Source organism: Palaemon carinicauda, chromosome 33 (assembly GCF_036898095.1).
Source record: "Palaemon carinicauda isolate YSFRI2023 chromosome 33, ASM3689809v2, whole genome shotgun sequence".
Lineage (NCBI taxonomy): Eukaryota > Metazoa > Arthropoda > Malacostraca > Decapoda > Palaemonidae > Palaemon > Palaemon carinicauda.
In genome coordinates, this window is record NC_090757.1 from 62,897,331 (window position 1) to 62,922,930 (window position 25,600).

Genomic DNA, 25,600 nt, shown 5'->3' on the forward strand with positions numbered 1-25,600 from the left:
TGCAGTACCCATCAAGAATAAAAGAAGTGAGACTGTAGCGAGAATGGTAAGTCAAGTGATGTTGCCGATGAGTGTGTGTAAGCCTGCGAAAATGTTAAGTGACAATGGTCCGGAGTTTGTTGGATGGGAGTTTGAGCAGATGTTGAGAGAATGGGGCATTGAACATGTGTATTCGACTCCGTATATGCCAAGTGCGAATGGTTTGGCTGAAAGGACTGTAAGAACCTTAACAGAAATTTTGCGGATGATGAGTACATGTGATAATGATTGGGATTTATATGTTGGGCGTGCGTTGTGGGCGTATAATGCGACGGTGCACAAGAGTACTGGTATGTCTCCGTGTAAGTTTGTGTTGAATTTTGAAAAGATAGTAAGACCGAGATTGAGTGTGTCCGAGAATGATAGAGATGTTTGGAAGAAAGCAAATGAGAGGTTTGAAAGCTACAAAGTGGGAGAGAAAGTGTTAAAAGAAGTAATTGAAAAAGGAAGAATGAATGTCAATAAGGTACGTGATAAGTTTGAAGGTCCATATGAGGTGTTAGATGTTGGTTCTAGTGGGTTGAGTTATGTTTTAGGTAAAGTAAGTGTGGATGGTAGTGTGGAAAAGGTTAGGGCACACCACAATCAGTTGCGGAAATGGAAGGAGGTACCAAGATATATTCAGGAGAATGGTATGAATAAATGGCTGAAAACGAACAAGTATGAACCGAGTATGTGTGAGGCATTAGGTTTAGAAGATAAGCTATTGGTGTTAGTAGAGTATGGAAGGAAAAAGAAGTCTGAGAATTTTACTGGGGATAAAAAGCGGGAAAATTTTGTAGTTGTAGGCGGGAATCAGAATAAGCAGGACAAGGGTGTAAATGTACAGGTGAGTATGGAAGATAAATGTATTAATACAGATGAAACTTGGATGAGTATGAATGATACTTATAGTGTGTGTGGTTTTTCGTTAGATGAGGCAAGAGAACGTATGACGGACACGAGAATGAAAGATAGGAGAATGATAAGCAGTATGAATGATTCTTTTGTTAAAGTAGAAAATGGTTTAGATGTAATGGATGAATTGTTGACAGAAATTAGTGGGATTTTCGGGCCAGATGAAACTGAGGTAGATGAAATAGTGAATGATATCTTAGACGAGCAGAGCATAGACGGGAATAGTAATAGTACGTTGAATGAAAACGACATGGAAGAAGTGAATGAGAGAGTGCAGGTATATGAAGGCCCAGTTACCCGAAGCCGAGGCCCTGTTCCTGATTGCGACTGGGTAATGAGAAAATAGGTAAGTGTTGTGTGAGGATTTGGCAAAGTAAGGGGGGAGGAATGTGGAGGATTAATTTTATTTTAATTTATTTTTTTGTTTGCCAAATCGAGAGAGAGAGAGAGAGAGAGAGAGAGAGAGAGAGAGAGAGAGAGAGAGAGAGAGAGAGAGAGAGAGAGAGAGAGAGAGAGAGAGTGTGTTTGTTTTAGTTTCGTCAGAGAGAGAGAGAGAGAATTTCATTTGCTTTCGTTTTGTTAGATCGCGCGTGCGCAAGAGAGTATGTGTGTATGTGCGTTTGTGTGTGCGTGTTTTGTGTGTCCGCGGTGCGCGCTGAGGAAAGGGTAATTAGCGAATGATTGTTTGAAGTTGGAAAGATTGTTGGTATAATTGAGGTTGTTTGTTTACCTTTTTAGCTAGGATAGGGTGGTGATGAATGTCTTGGGCGAAAGCATTGGATATCAAACGATAGTAGGAGTCGGCTGTGTATTTTTTTTGCTCTTCGAAAGCCGGCTGTGAAGCTTTTTTTTATATTCTGAGTAAGTACTGTTTTTATTTATTTTTGTTAGGCGCGTTCATGAGTGATAGAAAGTTTATTGTTTATCTTTGATTATGGTGCGATAGTTAAGTTAGTTAGGAGTGTTCATAAGTGTTTTTTTTATTTTGGCAGGCCGCGATTCCTCCTTTGGAGAGACCGAATTTTGAAATTGGATTATTGTTGATGACCTGGCCTGTATACGATTTTTTTGGACTGTTTTATTGGATTGCTGAACTGTTGATGACCTGGCCTGTATACGATTTTTTTTGGACTTTTATTGGATTGCTGAACTGTTGATGACCTAGGCCTGTGAATTGAGATTGCTGATAATAATGATGTTTATGATGATGATTATGATTAGAACGACCACCCCAATCACTGAGACAGTTATGGCAAATGGCCACCGAGTGGATTGTTGACCACAAAGCTGTGGTAGTGGGCTGCAAAAGACAGTTGGCAGTGTGTGGACGACTGTTCCATAAAATATATATACGTACATATTTTGGTGTTGGTGGTGTGAGGTTAATGTTAAGTTTTGATAGTTTTTTTTGGTTTATTTGAATGGTGTTTATTGTATATTTAGTGTCAAGTTTTGGATGCAGTTGATTCTAGTTTTAAGTGTAAGTTTTTGAGAATATAGTTTTAAGGCTATGTTTTGTTTTCATTTTCCTTCTGTCCAAGAGTCTAGTTTAAAGTAAAGTAAGGGGAAAGTTTGTGTTGTGGGATATTTTGGAAGTAAGAGTGATCAAGGGTGTGGGGGTTGTGTTTTGTATACATCCCGCTACAGCGAGGAGACTTGAGTGGGGTTTTCACCAACAAACCGCATTCACCCGGACAAAGGACGCCCTCGCAAAAGCCACCACCCTGGCTTATTTCAACGATAACGCACCCCTGCGACTGACAACCGACGCCAGCAACGTCGCCTGTGGGGCTGTGCTGGAACAGCTCGTCGATGGTTCTCCTCGACCGCTGGCATTCTTCAGCAGGAAATTGAAACCCGCCGAAACAAGATACAGCACCTTCGACTGGGAACTCCTCGCCGTCTACCTCGCCGTCCGCCACTTCAGGCACATCCTGGAGGAGGGCACACCCTTCACAATCGCGACGGACCATCAACCCCTCGTACACGCCTTCACAAAATCGACAGATGCATGGTCCTCCCGACAACAACGTCATCTCGCAGCAATCGCCGAATTCGGGTGCACCATAAGCTACGTTCCCGGAAAGAAAAACCCAGTTGCGGACGCCCTTTCAAGGATTGAAATCGACGCAATCCACCTGGGAATCGATTATGCCAACCTTGCATCCGAGCAGCGCACCGACCAAGAGGCACAGGATCACCTGACGGGGCCATCCGCGCTCAAGATAGCTGCGATTCCCCTCGGGCCAGCAGGGGTAACTATCCTCTGCGACACCAGCACCGGCCGCCCACATCCCTGGATTCCAGCTTCCTGCAGAAGAAAAATATTCGACATCATTCATGGACTTTCACACCCCTCGGGACGCACCACTGCTCGCCTTCTGTCTGAAAAGTTCGTCTGGCCAGGGATCAAAAAGGACGCCCGGGAATGGGCGAAGACATGCATTAACTGCCAATCAAGCAAAATCAGCCGCCACACCAAATCGGGGATAGGTGATTTTCCCCAACCGAAAAGATGTTTCGGTCACATACACATCGACGTCGTGGGACCGTTGCCGCCTTCGGGATCTGTTCGCTACCTGCTGACAATCGTCGATCGCTCCACGAGGTGGTTGGAAGCATCGCCGATGACCGAAGCTACGACCCAAGCATGCGCCGAAGCCCTTTTGTCAAGCTGGGTGAGCAGATGTCGCGTTCCTGACGACATCACGACAGACAGAGGCCCCACTTTCCTGTCGGAGAAATGGCTCGCTCTGGCAAACCTGATGGGAACGACTCTCCACAGCACCACGGCATACAACCCCGCAGCAAACGGCATGGTCGAACGAACTCATCGCGCCCTCAAGGCATCCCTGATGGCGAGCTGCACCGACGGGGACTGGAAATCACGACTTCCTTGGGTACTCCTCGGCCTTCGCACCGCCCCTCGCGCAGATGGCGAGCCATCACCTGCCGAAAAGGTTTACGGAGAGGCGCTCGCAGTCCCCGGCGAATTCTTTCCCACATTAACCGACGACATGCAGCTGGATCATCTTAGGGACATCGCCAGGAAATTCAGGCCATGTCTTAAAACTTACCAGGACAGGACTAAGCATTTCAAGCCAAAGAACCTGGATGACTGCGGGTATGTTTTAGTCCGTGTCGACGCTCATCGACAGCTGCTAACCAGACCTTATCGAGGCCCCTACCGAGTAATCAAGAAAACGACGAAAGCCTTCCTTCTCGACGTGCATGGCCAAGAAGACTGGGTCTCAATAGACCACGTGAAACTGGCGTTTCTCGAAGGGAGCGACACTGCCTCCGCGGGACCTGGCAGATCCAGAGTGCCACCTCAAAACAAAGCGCCCAATGAGAAGAAAAGCAACAAACGACGACGAGAGGTAGCGATCCATACACCGACCGCTGACGCGCCCCTCCGTTCAAGAACAAGAGGAACCCTCCGACGCCCGAAACGATACGAAGATTAGTCTCATCAGCCCTCTACGCCGCCTGATGTCTTGGGGGGGGGGGAGTACTTGTAAGGACATCACTTCCTCCGTCGTCCAGCAATTTCACCGAATTCTCTATTTTATTTAAATTCTCCTTTCGCCACACTTTGGCTAACTGTATATATTTATTCCGCTCCCTCAGAGCTACAATTTCATGTATTTATTATTTCATTACCTATTTCTATTGACTTCTAATTCAAGTATTTGTGAGTGTGTAAAAACACATACTTTGGCGGTTAGTTCAAGCCGAATTGGCGCCTGCGCACATGCTACTTTTCCGTCTGCACCCTGTATTATATTTCCACGTATGTTTGAATAAACTGTCAGTTGTCGTTGGTGAAGCTTGTCTCACTGTCCTTACAAAATAATCACCTCCTTAGAAAAAATCTTAAAACATACATAGTGAATACAAACACAGTTATACCTTTTAAACCTCAAAATTGGCAAAGATCATATTTCCAGTATAATCCTGGCCCCCACCACCACTTTCTTAGAAAATTCTGACAACAGATATGTTAGCAAACAACACATATCAAAGTCTTACTAAATACTGATATACTCTACACTAAAGATAATGTACCTTAATAGATACAAAGCAAACAGTGCTGCCCCAATAGCCAGAACTCTAAAGGGCTTTCTGATGGCAAACATAAATACAGAGAGGTTTATCTCATCATTTACAATTAAAGCAACATTTAAGCAAGAAATCTCGGAGACAAAATTTTTTTTTTTAAATTCGCCATCAAAACATACAAATATTAAATTTTCTGGGTCGACCTGTGGCGGCCGGTGAAAAGGGGTCCTTCTAATACACTTTTCTGATAAAATCTTCCAATTATACCAGAGAAAGATAAAAGCATGGAATGCAGAGGTTACAACCCTCGCGCGAGCACCTTGTGGGTGTCGTGTATAAAGCAAAGGCGCGTGAAATCCACTATTCACAGGTTGTCTTCCATTTAGTTAATTCCTTCGTCAAAGGGATGGGCAGATACAGAGGCCCTAGCCAACCTACCAGAGCCACGCCACCCCAGCCCGACGCGAGCGCCATCTGAACAACATCCTTCTTTTTGGACTGCTACAATTGTGGGATATTTTGTGGTGCTCTCGGCTATTTTCACACTCGTGGATTTATTTCGTCATGTCCGAAGCTCCATCTTCACCCATTCCAATGTTAAGTACCATAGTTTGTTTTGACAGCTTTTTGTAGTACATGTACCGGGCTTTTGTTTTATATCCAGTATAGTCTGTTTTATCATTCCCGTCTGGCCCTTCCACGGCGGCCATTGTTGGTTCTCTTGTCTTGGGGAATTCATCTTAGTCTGCCCGTTTAGTACTCTGTCACTTAGGTTCTTGGTTAAGTCCCTGGCCTTATGCCTTTTGAACCGTTATTATTTTTATCGTTATTATGCTCATGGTACTTTTTGCTAGCAAGTCCAGCCTACGAACAAGATTAGCGTTCTAGCTTTGTTATTGTTTAGTACCCGCCCCACCGGGGCGTTCGTCACTCGACTTTTCTATTTAATTTGGGTTTTAGCAGATGCTATTCTTCGTTCGTAGTCTTATCTTGATGTACAATTTTATCTTATACGTTTATAATAGTGTTGTGTGCTTATTAGTCCTGATTTTGTGTCCAAGAGAGCGAAAGCTTGGGGTTCCCGTTTTCTGTTCGCAGTCACGAGTTACCCCTTTCTCTCGTTTTCTTTCTTATCTCAGGTGGGTGAGCGGATTTCCCGTTTTCCGTTTTGTGCGTTCAACGGGTTCTCCCTCCCTCACCTCTCCCCCTACGGGTGTATGATAACTTACGAGTTATTTAATTTTGGTTACTTTTCAATAGTTAGCGTTATTTATTAGGTCCGAGTTCCGCCCTCTCCCCGTTACGGCTTGGGAATAGTTATGAACTTTTTTCCACTTCGCCTTGAGTTCTACTCCGCCAAGAGGGATTCTCAATGACTTTAGAACTATTGTTATATTTATATATTGTTTACTTACATGGGACGGGCTTCATATTGTTTAGATACGACCCTCCGGTGGCCCTTACTACGGTCTCAGGCCACGGCCATATCCACACAATAGCCATTGTTATTACAATTGAGTTATTATTCACAATATAATTATTCAGGACCTTTCATCTCCCTCCGGCTTCACCGGAGATCGTAAATACGCTTTACTATTATCTTAGCCTTAGCCTTTAGCTGCGGCTTGTGTTTTATAAATTTCACAATTGAATTATTAGCCACAATTGAATTATTCAGGACATCTCATCGCCCTCCGGCTTCATCGGAGGTCGCCCATACACTTCACACTTATATTTACCTTGCCTTTAGCTAAGGCTTGTGTTTTATATTTATTTTAAGGGCCTGTCACTGCTTCCCCGACCCTCAGAGGTCGGCAGATTGCTTTAGATTATTTATTCTTCTGTCATTAACAGACATTAGTTAAATGCAAACAATTGAATATAAAAGCACCAGCAATGGTATGGGGCTGTATCATCTTAAAAAGTGATATTCAGACATTAGTTAAATGCAATATTGGAGCTTAAGGGAATTCAGTGAGAGCCGGAGCTCTATAACAATAGGGTTTTTTAACCCCTTATCAGAGTTTCAAGGAACACCAAGACTCATGTCTCCTTTCTTTTACAGAAGGTCCGTTGTACTGCCCAAGGATGCCCTGCCTAGTTCAACGACCCCGTTGGGCATGACCTCTGTCGGTCCCATGCACACTGCTCCATCCCCTTTATCCGGGAACCGGGACAGGCCCAATATATGGTCTGGTTCCCGGATTTGTGCTCGCTCTGTTACGAGCTGTCCTCAATTCTACTGAACGATGATGTAAGTGGGTTTTCCTTTTGTTCCTTATTTCTCTTTGGCAGACACTAATTTAGCCATTAATATGATATACACAGTATATTTTGGAGAGCACACCCCCTCCTGCATCACTAATCACTGCAAATCTTTCAGGCCGATGATGACTCTCTTCGATCAGCAAGGGCTACTCTTCGTCCTTGGGTGTCGGGCTTCGGCAGGAATGCCCCGTCTGGCGCACCCTATCTCCTCGATGGAGACATGGCCTCCCGTCTCTTCCCAGGCTCGACTACTGCTGCAGTCTCCCCTGAAGTTGCTGCCCCCTTAATTGAAGAAGTCAGGGCCACTATTTCCGCAGAGGACGAACCCCTCGTACCGCTGGACGTGCCAGATCTAGATATAGATGTAGAACCCAGGGACGAGCAGGTAAGTGGTGCCGAGTTGGTGGAAACCCTTTTCTCTCCTACTCCCTCTTCTACCTCTTCCTTTCTAGGTTTTGATAACTCTAAGGCTTCTCCTCGGGATCCCTCTGCCTCCGTACGACCCAAGGTGAAGCCACTTCGAACTTATAAGACTTCAGCTTTGCCAGTATCAACGTCACCGGTCCCCGGACCCTCGACAGCTCCTGATATTCATATTGCTCCTCGTAAAACCACGACTCCTAAGAAGTCTAAGTCTACCAAATCCAAGACAAAACCAACGGGTGGCTTTCAGGTACCCTGGGGCGATCTCTTCCCCGTCGAACTGGTCAGAGATTTGGTCAGAGAACAACTTCAACATCAGTCTGGGGCGATGACAGAGATTAAGGATATGATGGCTACTCTGATCCGCGCCGGAACTCAGCTTCCTCCCCCTTCCGCCCCAGACGCATCGAAGCTACCGCCCTTCGATAAAAACAATCCTTGGCGGTTTGCCTTGCATGCCCCATTCTTAGATGGTTCCCTAACTCTGGAGGGCATAGGCATCCGCACTCTAGAGGACCTGGAGTTCTACCCCCCGGGCCTTGAATTCCCGTTCAATGGCTTCGTACGTTTAAAGGAACATGCATTGGTCCGTATGGACAAGGTACCGAAGGAAACGGTGATATTTCCAAAAGAGCAGGCCCAGGCTATCTGGGCCAGAACACTATTAGAGTGGGGGTGTATTAACTCCAAGCTCACCCCACACAAAGGTGCCTACACTATTTTTACGACAGCGGCCTCCATCTCTTTGCCGCTCATAGACAAAGTCACAGAGCTGACTATACAGGCCATTAAGGAAGGCTCTTCCATGCCGGCTCTCAAAGAGACGGACCCCACCTCTTTGCTAATTCCGGGTATCTCTGCAACCTGGGATGACTACCTTCACAGTGGGGAAGCTAGACCCGGACTCTTTTCTCTGAGAAGCTTCCCAGATTAATAGAGAGTCTTCTCAAAACTGAGTTCGAGATTCGTACTAGACTAGCTAGGTCCCTCCAATCCATCACCTCCATGGAGTCCCTAGCATCGCTTTACCCAGAGGAAACGCTGTTCAGAGTCGCCACAAAGAACCAGCTGCTGTCCTACCAAATAGACCTCCATGACTTCTGGTCGGCTCGAGTTAGTTGCAGAAAGTTCGTTCTGTCTGAGGCCTCCATCAGACATGAACCGAACAGGCTGATAGCGTCCTCCTGCTGGGGTAAGAACCTCTTCCCTCAGACCGAAGTTGATAAGGTTCTTCAGGACGCGGCGAGGGCAAACCAAAATTTGCAGGTAAGGTGGGGTCTCTCAGCCAAAAGGAGGTTCGAACCCCAGAAACAGAAGTTCTTCAAGAAGCAGCAGAGGTTTAGTCCCTACAAGACCGTCCGGGGTAACTCGTCGCCACAGTCTTCCGCTGCCTCGACTTCTCAACAACCGGCTCCCCCTCAGCAGGTAGTCTACCTCACTGCTCCCCCTGGTACACAGCCCAACCCCTCTTGGATGTCCTCTCGTGCATACAACCCTGCCTACGAATCCTCCGGTTCCTTTCGTGGACACCAGAGAGGAAGTTTCAGAGGTAGAGGACAGTTCCGCCAACGCGGCGGACCTAGAGCAAGGGGTGCCCGTGGAGGGAGGGGACCTAGGTTCACTCCCTCCCAATGATGTGATGCCAGTAGGAGGGAGACTTTATCACTTCCGAGACCATTGGACCTTCAGTCCATGGGCTCACAGCATAATATCCAGGGGCTTGGGTTGGAAATGGTCACAGGGATCCCCCCCTCCACCAGTGACCTTCTTCCAGAGACCCACTCCCATCCTGGAAGAGTACACCGCAGAGTTACTCAAGAAGAAAGCGATCAAACGGGTTCGATCCCTGAAATTCCAAGGCCGCCTGTTTACAGTCCCGAAGAAAGACTCGTCGGCGTTGAGGGTAGTTCTGGACTTGTCGAAACTAAACTCTTACATCCTTTGCGACAAGTTCCGTATGCTGACTATCTCTCAGGTACGGACCTTACTTCCCCGTGGGGCCGTCACCACCTCTATCGATCTTACATACGCCTATTATCATGTCCCAGTAGCTCGAAACTTCTCTCCTTACCTAGGCTTCCGTCTCGGCAAGAAAGCCTTTGCATTCAAAGTCATGCCCTTCGGTCTCAGCATTGCCCCCAGGATATTCACGAAACTGGGGGAGACGGTGCTCGAACAACTCAGAAACCAAGGGATACAGATCATCGCCTATCTGGACGATTGGCTCATTTGGGCCCAGTCGAACCAGGAATGTAACAGAGCTACGTCGAAGGTACTCCACTTTCTCGCCAAACTAGGCTTCCAAGTCAATCTCCGAAAGTCTCGCCTACAACCATCAAGCCACTTCGAATGGTTAGGCATCCGTTGGGACCTTTCAAAGCACAGGCTCTCCCTTCCTCCCAAGAAGGTAAGGGAGATAGCTTCCAAGGTCAGGAACTTTCTCAAACACAGACAGGTGTCCAGAAGAGCTTTAGAATGAATCCTCGGCCTTCTCCAATTTGCCTCACGGACCGATCTCCTATTAAAAGCCAAACTCAAAGACATCAATCGAGTTTGGAGAAAGAGAGCGACAATACCTTTAAGAGACAAGACCTCGAAGATCCCCTCTGTCTTAGAAATGAGACTACAACCATGGTCCGAACAGAGGAAAATCTCCAAATCAGTTCCTCTACAGTTCCCCTCTCCACAAGTGACAATTCATACTGACGCGTCTCTGAGTGGATGGGGGGGTTACTCCCAACATCAGATGTTTCAGGGCTCTTGGTCACCCGCCATGAAGCAGTTCCATATCAATGTTCTCGAAGCCATGGCGGTGTTCTTGACCCTGAAGAGAATCTCTCCTCCGAGGTCGACCCACATCAGAGTAGTCTCAGACAGCACGGCAGTAGTCCACTGCCTCAACAGAGGGGGATCCAAATCACCCAACCTGAATCAGATCCTGGTCACTCTCTTCGCCTTGGCAGCCGACAAAGACTGGTTCCTGTCAGCAACTCACCTAGCAGGAGCCCAGAATGTGATAGCAGACTCATTATCCAGGACGAGACCACTGGAATCGGAATGGTCCCTAGACATGCACTCCTTCCGGTGGATACTCAGGCTGGTTCCAGGTCTCCAGGTAGATCTATTCGCGACCCAACTCAATCACAAACTCCCACGTTATGTGACCCCGAACCTGGACCCTCAGGCTTATGCCATGGACGCATTAACCCTGGATTGGAACCATTGGCAGAAGATCTACTTATTCCCTCCAGTGAATCTTCTACTGAAAGTCTTACACAAACTCCGCTCCTTCAACGGGGCAGTGGCTTTGCGTGGCACCTCACTGGCCAAAGAGCAGTTGGTTTCCTCTCCTCCTCGAGTTGAAACTCCGTCCCTTCCGGATCCCATTCCCCAAACTGACCCAAGTGGTCCAAACTCGGACTGTGTCAGATTCCTCAAGGATAGCCAAAAACCTAACTTTGTGGATTTCATGAAGTTTGCGGCTCGTAAGGTTGCAAACATCGACCCGGATAATGTCCTCTTTATAGAATCAGACAAAAGGGACTCTACGATTCGCCAATATGATTCGGCAGTTAAGAAACTAGCAGATTTCTTAAAGAATTCAGACCATTCGGTTATGACTCCTAATTTAGCCATCTCCTTCTTTAGGTCCATATTTGACAAAGGCCTAGCAGCTAGCACTATAACCACCATTAAGTCAGCTCTGAGGAAAGTCTTCCTGGTTGGGTTTAACATTAACCTGGCGGAGTCTTATTTCTCGTCTATTCCAAAAGCATGTGCTAGGCTTCGACCTTCGGTTCGTCCACAAAAGGTCTCCTGGTCTCTAAATGATGTCCTCAAACTTGCCTCTGACACGGACAACGAATCCTGCTCCTATATCACTCTTCTTAGGAAGACTTTATTTCTAACAGCTTTGGCCTCGGGTTCTAGAATCTCAGAACTAGCAGCTCTCTCACGAAACTCAGAAAACATAGATTTCCTCCCTTCAGGTGAAGTACTTCTTTCTCCAGACAGGGCGTTCCTAGCTAAAAACGAAGACCCCCAAAATAGGTGGTCCCCTTGGAAGATTATTCCTCTTCTCCAAGATACTTCTCTATGTCCAGTCACTACTCTCAGGGCCTTTTTAGCCAGGACTGCTACCCGATCATCTGGCCCCTTGTTTATCAGAGAACAAGGAGGCACCATTTCCATACGTGGTATTAGGCAACAGATCCTATACTTCATTAAACAAGCCAATCCGGGATCATTTCCTCATGCTCATGATATCCGGTCAGTAGCTACCTCCATCAATTATTTCCAAAATATGGACTTTGATGGCCTTAAAAAGTACACGGGTTGGAAATCTCCTATGGTCTTCAAACGCCACTATCTAAAGAACTTACAGGCCCTTAAATACCCAACGGTTGCAGCTGGGAGCCGTATCTCTCCCCAGTGATCTCTTGTTCTTCCTTTCATCCGTCTCTTTTCTTCTCCCTCCTACCCGCCACTCGCACCACGATGCCGCTTCCTTGGTGGTTCGTTAGCCCAAGTTTATTACATATTAGGTTAATATGATTGTAACTATTATTGTGTTTATCGTAATTTTAGTGTTGGGGTATTCTTAGCCATATCAGTTTTGTTGCATGTTGTGCTCTGATACTCGGAGGCTTCCCTGTTATCATGTTTGTTTAGCCTTTCACTCACTATGCCCTGTGGCTAGTTTATGATTTATGCTTCCTTACCTTAATTATATATGGTTTTCTTTACATGGTGTTTTTTCTCTCCCCTCATTAAATTAGTAGTTATTATTGGGCTTGGAAGGCATTCTCTGGTACATTTTCACCGGCCGCCACAGGTCGACCCAGAAAAGGGATTTTGACGAAGGAAAAATCTATTTCTGGGGAGAGACCTGTGGCGCCCGGTGAAACCCTTCCCTTTTATTTTACACGATCCCACCCTTTCCTTTCCAAGCCATCATGTCCAATACAGAAGGCTGTTGTTCAGATGGCGCTCGCGTCGGGCTGGGGTGGCGTGGTTCTGGTAGGTTGGCTAGGGCCTCTGTATTGGCCCATCCCTTTGACGAAGGAATTAACTAAATGGAAGACAACCTGTGAATAGTGGATTTCACGCGCCTTTGCTTTATACACGACACCCACAAGGTGCTCGCGCGAGGGTTGTAACCTCTGCATTCCATGCTTTTATCTTTCTCTGGTATAATTGGAAGATTTTATCAGAAAAGTGTATTAGAAGGACCCCCTTTTCACCGGCCGCCACAGGTCTCTCCCCAGAAATAGATTTTTCCTTCGTCAAAATCCCTTTTTTATACCTAAAAGATAAAAACTTCAATTATTCAATGGGCTTACAAAATTTTAATTTACTACAGGGAAGAAGACATTCAAATGAAATGCAAAGCTTTTAATCCATATCCAAAACAAATTTTAGTGAAGAACACATACAAGTTAGATTTCCATGTTTTTGAAGATAACCATAATGAAATTAATAACAACTGAAACCACTTTCAGGGTTCAACAATTCATTTTTTTTTTTTTTTTTTTTTTTTGTTAAAACTCTTTAGAGCCCTTCTTCTCTTTCCTTTATACAAAGAAGACACGAAGTTACAAAAAGCTATTCATCTCTTGGTGCACACAATACCAACAATATGCAATGGATTTTGAAACAAATATACCACCACCAGTTTTCATGATTTATTTTATATTTCCTACAGTATTTTCCTATTTCATTTTCAAGAAGAAATTTCTATTTCCATAAGGTAAATCCATCCATATACCAAGGCACTTCCCCCAATTTTAGGGGGTAGCCAACATCAAACAAATAAAAAAAGGGGGGGAACCTTTCCTCTCTATGCTCCTCCCAGCCTGACGAGGGACTCAACCGAGTTTGGCTGATACTGCTTACCTGCCACAGCCCACCCTCCCCCGTCATCCACCACAGATGAAGCTTCATAACGCTGAATCACCTACTGCTGCTACCTCCGTGTTCATCCAAGGCGACCAGAGGAAGCAGCAGGGCCTACCGAAACTGCGTAACAATCACTCGCCATTCATTCCTATTTCTAGCACACTCTCTTGCCTCTTTCACATCTATCCTTCTATCACCCAGAGCTTTCTTCACTCCATCCATCACCCAGAGCTTTCTTCACTCCATCCATCCCCCCAAGCCTTGACCTTCCTCTTGTACTTCTCCCATCAACTCTTGCATTCATCACCTTCTTTAGCAGACAGCCATTTTCCATTCTCTCAACATGGCCAAACCACCTCAACACATTCATATTCACTCTAGCTGCTAACTCATTTCTTACACCCGTTCTCACCCTTACTACTTTGTTCCTAACCCTATCTACTCGAGATACACCAGCCATACTTCTCAGACACTTCATCTCAAACACATTCAATTTCTGTCTCTCCGTCACTTTCATTCCCTACAACTCCGATCCACACATCACAGTTGGTAAAATCACTTTCTCATACAGAACTCTGACTACATTCATGCCCAACCCTCTATCCTTTGCCACTCCCTTCACTGCCCCCAACACTTTGCATCCTTCATTCACTCTCTGATGTACATCTGCTTCCACTCCACCATTTGCTGCTAAAACAGACCCCAAGTACTTAAACTGATCCACCCCCTCAAGTAACTCTCCATTCAGCATGACATTCAACCTCGCACTACCTTCCCTTCTCGTACATCTCATAACTTTACTCTACCCACATTAACTCTCAACTTCCTTCTCTTACATACCCTTCCAAATTCTGTCCCTAATCAGCCAAGCTTCTCTTCCGAGTCTGCAACCAGTACAGTATCATCCGCAAACAGCAACTGACTTGCCTCCCACTCATGATCATTCTCGTCTATCAATTTCAATCCTCGTCCAAGCACTCAAGCATTCACCTCCCTCAACACTCCATCAACATACAAATTAAACAACCATGGCGACATCACACATCCCTGTCTCAGCCCCATTCTCACCGGAAACCAATCGCTCACTTCATTTCCTATCCTAACACACACTTTACTGCCTTTGTAGAAACTTTTCACTGCTAGCAACAACCTTCCACCAATTCCATATAACCTCATCACATTCCACATAGCTTCCCTATCAACTCTATCCTACGCTTTCTCCAGATCCATAAACGTAACATACACTTCCTTACCTTTAGCTAAATATTTCTCGCATATCTGCCTAACTGTAAAAATCTAATTCATACATCCCATACCTCTTCTAAAACCACCCTGTATTTCTAGGATTGCACTCTCTGTTTTATCCTTAATCCTATTAATCAGTACTCTACCATACACTTTACATACATTTCCATAAGGTAAATGAAAGTATTATTTGAACAATTTACTAAAAGGGTAAAAGTGAAAAACAATCCAGGAAGCAAAACTAAATTGACTGCCTATGACTAGCATGAGTTATATTTACAAAAGCATCCAGGAAAAAATCTCTGAACTCTCACACGACATTTTAGTCAGCATTTCCTTATCATAATTTATGAAGAAACATTTACAGTTTCTCAGAATAGTTTGAAAGTAAGTAAAATTGTGCTTTTAAAAATGAGCAAGGAGATAATTCATATTAACATAATACAGTAGCTCAGTGACAACATAACTAAATATATTCTCCATCTAGATATCAATCTTCATAGATAACTTATTTCCAGATTTGAAAAAACTAAGCCTGTAAACATTAAAATAATTCAATGTATTGAAATCACTATTCTATAACAATATGTACTTTAACACCCACATAGGAGACATGCCCACCACAGTACTGAATACGCTAATGTACCATACGAACTACACTCAAGTTAATTCACTTAGCAATGTCCAATCATCCCATGGAAATGAAAGCAAGCACATTTTACCATGTATCAGTTTATAAGGATGGGAGAGAAATATTCAAAACCATACTCCTTAACAGGTTTAAATGTAAAATGAGTTTCTTCAATGTATATTTTGATCTTGTACACTTTCTGTCCAAAATCCCATCTAAAACTGCATCTATGGCATTTTTCCAGATCTTCCTATTGGTCTTGTATTTCTAATTACATAAATACTACTGTACTTTCCTGACAGACTACAGAACTCTTCATCCCCTCTTACTAAGTGATCAGTTGGTTGGTTAAAATCATCATTATCTTATCACACACCCCAAATATTTCAATCTCTGAGATTTCCCCTTACATTTAAGCTACTGATCACATTTTTTTTCTACTTTCTTATTACAAATATGACTTCTCAAACAACACCAGTCACTCCCATTTTTTCATATCTATGCATTTACTGCATAGAGTAGTACAGGCCTTGGGTTGTGGTGGCCTGTTGGTAACGTCCTTTCCTGGTGATCGCCGACTGAGGTTTGAGTTCAGCTCAAACTCGTTAGTTCCTCTGGTTGCTGCAACCTCACCATCCTTGTGAGCTAAGGATGTTCAGTCTCTAAGGAATTGTCCTGTTTGATAGGGCAATGTCACTGTCCCTTGCCTCTGCCATTCATAGGCAGCCATTAAACCTTTAAAACCTTCAGGTTTTATCCTGTTTTCTCATGGGATACTCCTGTTTACTAGCAGCCTTTTCAAACTTCATTCGTGTCATTTATGGTATTTTTTTTTCTCATTGTCCTAACCTCATTCCTACTCCAGCATATTCTAAAAGTAACAGAAATGCTCTACTTCTTGGGCTTATTTTTTCACCACAATGTAGGAGCTCCCCGAGTTACTTTCTTCCTTATTTTCTTTACATGTATTATTGGAATTGATGAAACCCCTTTTTCCAATTATCTTTAGCAGTCTTAAGAGTATGGATAGTGGGGAGGGAGTGAGAAGGCTTGGAGGAAACCTGTTAGGGGAAGGGATGATTGAGAGGGGGAAGAGAATTGGGTGGTGAGATAAGGTGAAGGATGATATGGAGAGAAGAGGTTTAGTGGATGAGGATGCCTTTGATAGAAAGCATGGGTGGGGCACATCAGGCAACCGACCCCTTAATACAGGGATAGTGGTGGGAAAGAAGCAGAATCTTAAGCATATGTTGTGACATCTTCGGCTGCATTAGTACAAAGTTCATCTCCCCATAAAGTAAATTTCATAAGCTTTGTCTTAAAAATATTCACATCAATTATAAAAGGTCTCCCTATCCAACTTGAAATTGCTGATGTCCTCCCAAAGGAATGCCAAATAGATTTAAAAGCTTAGAAATAATAAAGATTCAGGCGATACAAGATGCCTAATTCTGGAGTATTGAAAGTATAAAACCTTAAACAGTTTTGCAACCAACACCAAAGTAGGCATAAACAGATCCAAATTCAAGAGCCACAGCTTTGACTTCTCTCTTTATCCCCTTATGAATATTGTCTCGAGAGGTACTTGTTGTCCATCAAATAAATCTCAGTCTTCTACTTTCTCCCCTTATCCTCTTACATTAAAGGGTCGGTTACCAGATGGGCCCTCTCCAATGCCTTCTATCAAAGGCATCCTCTTCCACCAAACCTCTTCTCCCCATTTCATCCTTCACCTTACCTCGTCATCTAATTCTCTGCCTCCCTCTCCATTTTCTTCCCTAACAGGTTCCTTCCAAGCCCTCCTCACTCCCTCCCCACCATCAATCGTCTGCTTTACTTTAAGACATGAAAGCAACAGCAGTACTTTTCTTTTGCAGGGAAAAAAGTGGACTGCATAGCAGAATATTTTTCAGACTTTCCTTGTGTAGTCAAAGAACTTTTATCTTGAAACTATTGACATCATTAGAAAATATAAATAGAACAAGGGAACTATAAGAACACCATGGTGACGAAAAGAGCATTTATATTTCAATAGTTAACAGTAATGCGAGAACTCCCTCACTTGATGAAACACCAGAAAAAAGGGATACTTAACTCATCCAATTCAAAGAAATGCAGCACAGTCTGTATTGATAATTACTAACTCGTACCAAGTAATTATGTCCTAATTCAAACTGATTGTACTTTGCTTAACTGACATCTGAGAGGCTTTAGCACAGCACAAGCTTGAATTTGCAAATACAGACTGGTATATGCAAAAGAACATGCTATTTCCCCGACACCTCTTCCCTCATGAAAAAGGGAAGCCAAACTAATAATATATTTTTGTGATTCATAACAAAATCTTTTTCCCTCCAAAGTCCCAGTGACTTTGTCCTTCTTAATGATCTCTGATATGAAATATTTCGAGACCAAGCTGTATACTTTCTGTTGAACAAAGTAACTAAAAATGTATGAAAAATGTCTAAAAATAAATTCATGATATCTGTAGATACCATAAATCAATTAAATATAAACTGTGGCTCTTACCTCTAAGTATTAAATCATAAAGAAGACCAGACTGCAACTGTCAATCAAGCATTACCACAGTATAAAAATGCTAGTCCTATTGATAGCCTGGTTGAAAGTTATCTAAAGCAAATGTTGAATATGTTGACATCAAAGTTAGAGCAATTAGAGTTATATACTCTGAAACAAACTTCATCATGAAATACAGATGAGACGTTTTCCATTAAGAATAGCTCCGATTATTGTGTTATAACTTAAAAAGCATGTCAATGGGTAATCATGCAAGCAAGTAGTTTGCCTCTTCAAGTATGGAAAAGCCTGTTGGAAATAAATATATGTGATGAAAAAGCACTATAAAAATTTTAAAGCAACATAAACACAATGGAGGCTATACTTGTACATATGTGTTAGTGACAAGGGTTCATGCATGCAAATACCCAGTAATCTATATCTGAACTATTCCCTGAGTATTATTAAATTATTATGCAAAACGTAACCAATTAAAGTATGAAAACCTATAACTTTCATATGTACACTTTGTAGAGGTGTTGCATCTACAGGAGTAAGGATACTATTGACCCTTGCACATATATTTGTGCACACGCACGTACACACACAGACATGAAGCGTACAATTACCTGACAACTGGTGCAGCCAAAACATCATCTGCGTAACACACTTCCATATAGTCAGCTTCATTTGGACTGGGTTGCAGTGTTGCCAGGCCTAGCAGACCTCGTGACCTGGTATGGTATATTGCCGCAAGAAGATATCAACTCTCTTTCAGACAAAGGGCTAATAATCACTTTACTCTTTTACATATATTGTGAAAATCCCTGCAGCACATTCATGTAGAAGTAAATCTAATAAAATAATTTCTAAAGTAAAATATAAATTTTATGATAAACACATAACATAAACTGCAACCAGTAACAAAAAACAATATATTTAAAATACAAAGCTGCCTTCAAAAGAAAATACATACAGTGCTTTAAATTTCCATAATTCCTTTTCCATTATAGTTCTGGGAAACCATGATTTTTTTTACATTGCTTTTTTCTTCTAGAAATACCAATCTCTCAGATTTCATTCATGATATGCTGTAGCTCTTGGACAACAGCAGACCAAGAGTTGACGGCATTAAATAAGTGAAGGACCCAAAGTTTTTCTTGCTCAGGTGAATACCCTTAAAACTAATGGTAACACCTTACCCACTATCTCACAGAAAATACTTTGGAGAAATCTATCATCTTCAGAGTCCTGCTTGCTGTGGGAATATACATTACATATGCTATCACCTAATTATATAAAAAAGTTTACCAGCTGGAATTCTTTATCACCGCAAGTTGTCTATTGAGCTTCTGTTTTGCTCATATGGCTATGACTGCAGAAAGTGTAAAGGTTTACCAATTCATATTCAGCTTAGCCTTATGCATCCCTAAATTACTCTTAACCCCTGAACAACAATGTTTCTTTATGTTCTAGTGACATTACCCAAGTTTTTCTCCCAAATTCAGGGGAGTTGGATAAAGATTTACCAAATTAGTGCAAACTCAATTATGTCATACCTAAAACTTAAAAGACTTTACTAAAAGTGGAAGTGAATAGAAATGAATGAAAAGAGCACAGTTAAAATAATAGGACCTGCTTAAAGACCATGCAACTTTAGAATGTGGCTATGTTGGGATGGACGTAAAGTAGCAAAAGTCGAAGCTTAGGTACTGAGGCCAAGAAGAGCCTTGCTCAGCTACCTGGGGAATATTTATCTGAATATTCATCTGAAGAATATAACACAAGTTGTGGGTAAGTGCTACAGCAAACATACACAAAAAGAGGATGGTTGCATACTATACAAAATCCCTTCTTTCCTATTTCCAACTGCTTCCTTTCTGCTTGACCTAAGTTCAAAATCAATAGCATTTGACCTGCTAAGAACCCATCTAATAAAAACACTATTGGCAGCTTTTTCAATCCAAATGTTAATATATTGCAAATATGCACAACACAAAAAAAAATTAGCTCCTTCAAAAAATATGAATGAGCTTAGAAAGAAAATATTTCTAAGGACTCCAAGGGTGAGTGGATTTTGGTTATAGGCAAATGTTTGTAATCAAAGTTTTATTCAGAGTAAGATTATTGGCTGGTTATGATACAATAACATAAAATTGTCTGGCAGTTCTGAGTAAAAGAAATGAAAAAGCCTATCAAAACTCCTGAGGACACTAATTATTATGGGAATAATTCAGTCTATTTTAAGCTGATTTTTCTACTCTCTAGTACAAGTTACATCCTAATCCTAACATTACCTATGACATTTTTCAACGTATCCCGGCAACTATGGATTGGAAAAAATCTTTTAAAGAGAAGCTTGAAAAAAATAAGTTTAAATTTGAGACATACATTATAGGAAGGTATCACTGTGGACGTGAGGGCAAAACAACAATTAGAATAACACCAACGTATCCCAGCTTGTTGTAAGAGGCGACTAAAAGGGAAGGACTAGGGGACTGGGAACCCCCTCTCCTGTATTTTCATTCCTGTGAGATATCAAACAAGAGGAGCTGGGGGAGAGTAACTGCTCCCCACACTCTAGTTTTGGGGTGTGGGTGTTTGAATGCAGTTTTGGGATGTCTGAATGTGTGTGGATGTAGTACGATAGAGAGCAAAAGATATGAGATTGGAAGTATGTTTTGGAATAGAAGGATGGATGTATTGGCCTTGTATGAGACAAAGATAAAAGGGAAGGGTGAAGTGATGTTTGGTGAAGATACTGGTAAAGTATCTGGGATTGAAAAGGGGATGAGCAAGAGAGGGTGTGGCTTTATTATAAATGGATGGCAGATCACAAAGGACTGAATACTTCGCCTGGAAGACTGACGCTGAAAAGTGTCTGAGGTGTCTAGAAATCTTTTTGGCAACTCGTTGCAAAAGGCCTCTCTGAGAGAGGTGTAGGACCATTTCCGGTCATGAAGTCTAAGCAAAGCTACGGCTTTCGAAAGTGTTGGCATGTGGCTGCTTGGAAGATCGCGTCGTGGAGGAAGATCCCTCGGAACTCCGTCAGGAGCTGCAGAGGGTCCGGGAACCATTCCGTGTGATGCCTTATCAAAGCTGTTGGAGTCATTGATAAGCTCTTGCTTATCCTGACTTGGCTGAGGACTTTCTCACCAGATCAAATAGGGGGGAAAAAGGGTACACCTCTAAGCTGCCCCACCAATCTTGGAATACATCTTGTTCGAGGGCCTGGTGTTCCGGGACTGGGGAACGGTCGACCGGGAGCCTGAAGTTTAGGGCCGTTGCGAGCATGACCACAGTCTGGGGACCCCACAAAGTTAAGACTTTGTTGGGTACAAGATGATTCAAAGACACTAGGAGCCCACTATCTAAGTGGTCCTGTACAGATTATCTCCAAGCACATTCCTGTACCAGGAATGACGCGAGCGGATGGGGGCACCTGGTTGTCTTCTGTCCATCTGACACTTCCTACTGCTAGATGGTTGGCTAAGAGATAAATGCTGGTAACTCTCTGAATCGGGCCAACAGACAAAGATGGAGTGGTGCGGCATATGCTCCCCGCCCTCTTTTGATGCATACGAAGAGAGCATCAGATCCAGAGGGGACACGAGAAGATTGGCCTTTGCAGAAGCTCTCATCTGCCACCTACCATCCCCAGTTTGTCCAGTGGGAGGAGGGGGGGAGATTGCATAGCTCCAATGCTGTACAGAAATCCCTTGATTGTGGTCAGGAAGTTCGTATGATTGGCCTTGATTTTAGTGCTGCCTTTGACCGTGTTAATCATGAGGCCTTTGTTTTCAAACTCAAATAGTTGGGAGTGAGTGGGTCATTTCTTAGCATTATTATTGAATTTTTAAGTAATAGATCTCACAGAGTTGTTGTTGATGGGCATCATAGTGATTATGGGAATGTGATATCCGGTGTTCCACAGGGTAATGTTCTTGGCCCATTACTTTTCATATTATATACACATGACATGTAGTTTGGCCTAGAAAACAAGTTTGTTGCATATGCAGATGATGCTACTCTCTTTGCATCAATTCCATCCCCTGAATATAGATCTGGGGTTGGTGAATCCCTTAATAGAGATTTAGCTAAAATTAGTGCATGGTGCAAATTATGGGGTATGAAGTTGAATCCTAATAAAACTCAAAGTATGATTGTAAGTAGGTCAAGGACGGTGGCTCCTCAACATCCGGATCTCAGTATTGATAATGTTTCTTTAAATTTTTATGAATCTTTTAAAATTTTACATGTGATTCTCGACAGCAAATTTACTTTTGAGAAACAATTTAGGTCTGTGTCTTCTTCACTTGCACAAAAAATTGGCTTATTGAGAAAGTCTTACAAGATTTTTGGTGATCAATCTATTCTGAAGAAGTGTTTTAATTCTTTCATTCTACCTTGTTTTGAGTATTGTTCTCCTGTCTGGTGTTCAGCTGCTGATTCTCATCTTAATTTGTTGGACAGAAACTTACGGTCTATTAAATTTAAATTTCTTATTCCTGATCTAGATATTAATCTCTAGCACCGTCATTCAATTAGTTCATTATGCATGTTGCATAAGATTTTTCATAACTCTGACCATCCTTTACATTCAGATTTCCCTGGACAATTCTATCCTGTTCGTAATACTAGGCAGGCAGTTAATTCAAATAGCCAGGCCTTCTCTATCATGAGGCTCAATACTACACAGTATTCTAGAAGTTTTGTTCCAGCTGTTACCAAGTTGTGGAATGATCTTCCTAATCGGGTAGTTGAATCGGTAGAACTTCAAAACTTCAAAGTTGGAGCAAATGTTTTTATGTTGACCAGGCTGACGAGTCTTTTTATAGTTTATATATAACATATCTGTTTTTGACGTTGTTAATAGTTTATATAGGACATATCTGTTTTGACGTTGTTACTGTTTTTAGAATGATTTATTGTTAATTTATTCTCATCATTTATTTATTTCCTTATTTCCTTTCCTCACTGGGCTATTTTTCCCTATTGGAGCCCTTAGGCTTATAGCATCTTGCTTTTCCAACTAGGGTTGTAGCTTGGCTAGTAATAATAATAATAATAATAATAATAATAATAATAATAATATTAATAATAATAAACACATCGCAAGGTGATGTCGAGAAGTGCAATGTTCTTGCAATGAAGAGAAGGAGCCTGTCCTCCCTCCAACTGCCACCAATCTATTGGGGGTTGGCCGAAAAAGGCTGATACCAGACGATAAACCAGTTAGTCAGTACAGCTTATGTTATAAAAGCGAATCTCCATAGAGATCACCTTCCGGACAGGAGATTGGTCGGTAATTACCAAATGCATCCAACCAACCCAAAGAAGAGATTGAGACGTACCTTCAATCTATGTTTGGATGGGTAATAAGCATAAGTCTACTACAGAGTAGTAACACCGAACTGTGAGCATGACAAGCATAAGGGCGTAGCCCAATTTAAAGTCATTTCCGGAACTCTGTTGGAGAAAGTTGAAAACATTTGTACTTCTCCGTCTCTGATCGGTAAACTAGCATAAGTATTTAATGTTCCCTACTAGGGAACAGATAGGCTTATGAAATGTTCCCGGTCAAAGTCATTGTAGGAGACTAAGGCTTCCGATTGGTAAAAAGGAAGAAGTGCCTATAAGAAGGCAGAACATAAATGCCGTATGTCTCGTTACAGGAAAGTGGCCAAGTAATGTACTGACTAACCTAGTTTCAGTAAGGGATACAGTGATCCCTCACTACTTCGCGGTTCGACTATCGCGGATTTTTTTCATAACGCATGTATATACATATATCGCGGATTTTCCGGAAATTTCGAAAATACCGCGATGTGACCGATGGTGCGAGATTGGAGAAAGTAAGGAAAATTGAATCATGATTGATTTTCAATATAAATGAAACTTTGAGGAGCAACAAAGATATCATTTGTTAGAGAGATAGAGAGAGGTAAGGAATGGGAGGTAGTGAAAAGTAGCCCACAGGGAGAGAGAGAGAGAGAGAGAGAGAGAGAGAGAGAGAGAGAGAGTGTGTATGTGTTGTTTTAAATGTAATAAACAAAAAAATTTGATAGGTTATAACACATTGGTGCTTATGTAATATCAACTGTATAGACGGTTTGAATAAGTTAAGAAATGGTATAAACGATACTTTGTTAGTGTATTCGTACGCTCTCAAGAGCGGCAGCTAGACGTCAGCTGATCTGATCACAGCCAAAAGTAAAACAAAAAGAAGTCAACAATACTCGATTTTTAAAACACACCCGAAATTTAAAAACAAAAGTACACGCTTTCTTAATGTGCAATTAACTATTTAAAGAGTAGCAATTTTCTAGAATAAAATGATGTTTCCCAAAAAATAGTGGTTTACTGATGAAATCGGATGCCGTATTTTTAGCAACGATTGAAATGGATGTAAACTCTGCATAATTTTTTCGTTTCGTATTTAATTGACACTAAGAAAACTAATTTTAGTTTCTTCATCTATATGTAAGTATTGTATAACACAAAGAGAGAGAGAGAGAGAGAGAGAGAGAGAGAGAGAGAGAGAGAGAGAGAGAGATGAATCAGCTGTTGTAATCGAATGCCGTGTTTTTGTTTCGTGAGAATTTCATCGCCACGATTAACAACAACATACTGTACTGAACTTTACAGTATTATACAGACTACTGTAATATGATAAAATAAAATATTTGTAATAACCTATTTTATATGAAATGGGGCTATTTTTTTGTTTAAAATCTACATTTACGTACATAAAACACCTCTCTCTCTCTCTCTCTCTCTCTCTCTCTCTCGTAAATTGTTTTCCTGCTTTGCTACGTATGTATGATTTTATATAGATACGGTAAATAATATTTGTAATAACATATTTTCTAAAAGCTTTTACTGAAATATCATCATTTATCACTTTCATCATGCGCGTTAAATGCCTTCATTTGTTTATTACGATCGAAGATGGAGCGTACTTTATGACGCCGCCGTTTCAGGCGGCGTCATAAAGAAAAACATTTCATTTGGAAGTCCTAAGAAAAATTAAGTAAAACATTGGTAATAACAAAATCAACATACTGTATAATCAATATAATCGATGCAAAAACTTACCTATACACAGATGTGTACACTAAATGCGTTTGTTTCTTCATTATGATCAGAGATAAACGTAAACAAAACATTGGTTGCCATTTTTTATCGTGCTTTTTGGCGTGTTTAGGAAACGCATGATATAAAATCGCCTTTAATATTTGTGCCTGTTTTAGTTTAGGGTACTGTAGAACATGCATTAAGTGTTTTATACATTAAAGGGTAGTTTGTTAACAGTACTACGTACAAGGGAAGGTTTTAAAAGTCTGAATATACATGTTAAATAAATACGTAAATATGGTGTCACTACTTCGCGGATTTTCACCTATCGCGGTCGGGTCTGGAACCTATCTACCGCGATAAACGAGGGATCACTGTATAGCTATACTACTTAATAGAATGGAGTTCTAATTGCAAGATGTATATAGCCCATCTTGGCAGAAAGATCGCTTGCACGCATATATACTTACCCATCTACACTAGCGCATGCCTCCAGGAAACGTTTGCAACAAATCCGGTTAAGGGAATATTGTATGTGCAACG

General features: G+C 42.2%; 1 protein-coding gene and 1 long non-coding RNA gene across 5 annotated transcripts in view; both read right to left on the reverse strand.

The window, feature by feature from the left end:
- Positions 1-25,600, reverse strand: part of LOC137625967 (late secretory pathway protein AVL9 homolog) — a 463,937-nt gene that overhangs the window by 284,905 nt on the left and 153,432 nt on the right. For 3 of the 4 annotated variants that reach the window (XM_068357038.1, XM_068357037.1, XM_068357036.1), the window contains one exon: positions 18,610-18,714. The exons of the other annotated variant lie outside the window; for it this stretch is intronic. In XM_068357038.1, coding sequence (XP_068213139.1) covers positions 18,610-18,714 — 105 coding nt within the window. The remainder of the gene's footprint in view (positions 1-18,609; positions 18,715-25,600) is intronic. 4 annotated transcript variants of the gene reach the window in all.
- Positions 1,781-2,541, reverse strand: LOC137625970 (uncharacterized). The gene is made up of 2 exons (XR_011040951.1): positions 2,042-2,541; positions 1,781-1,984 (listed from the first exon to the last, which is right to left on the reverse strand). It is a non-coding gene; the product is annotated as an uncharacterized lncRNA (long non-coding RNA).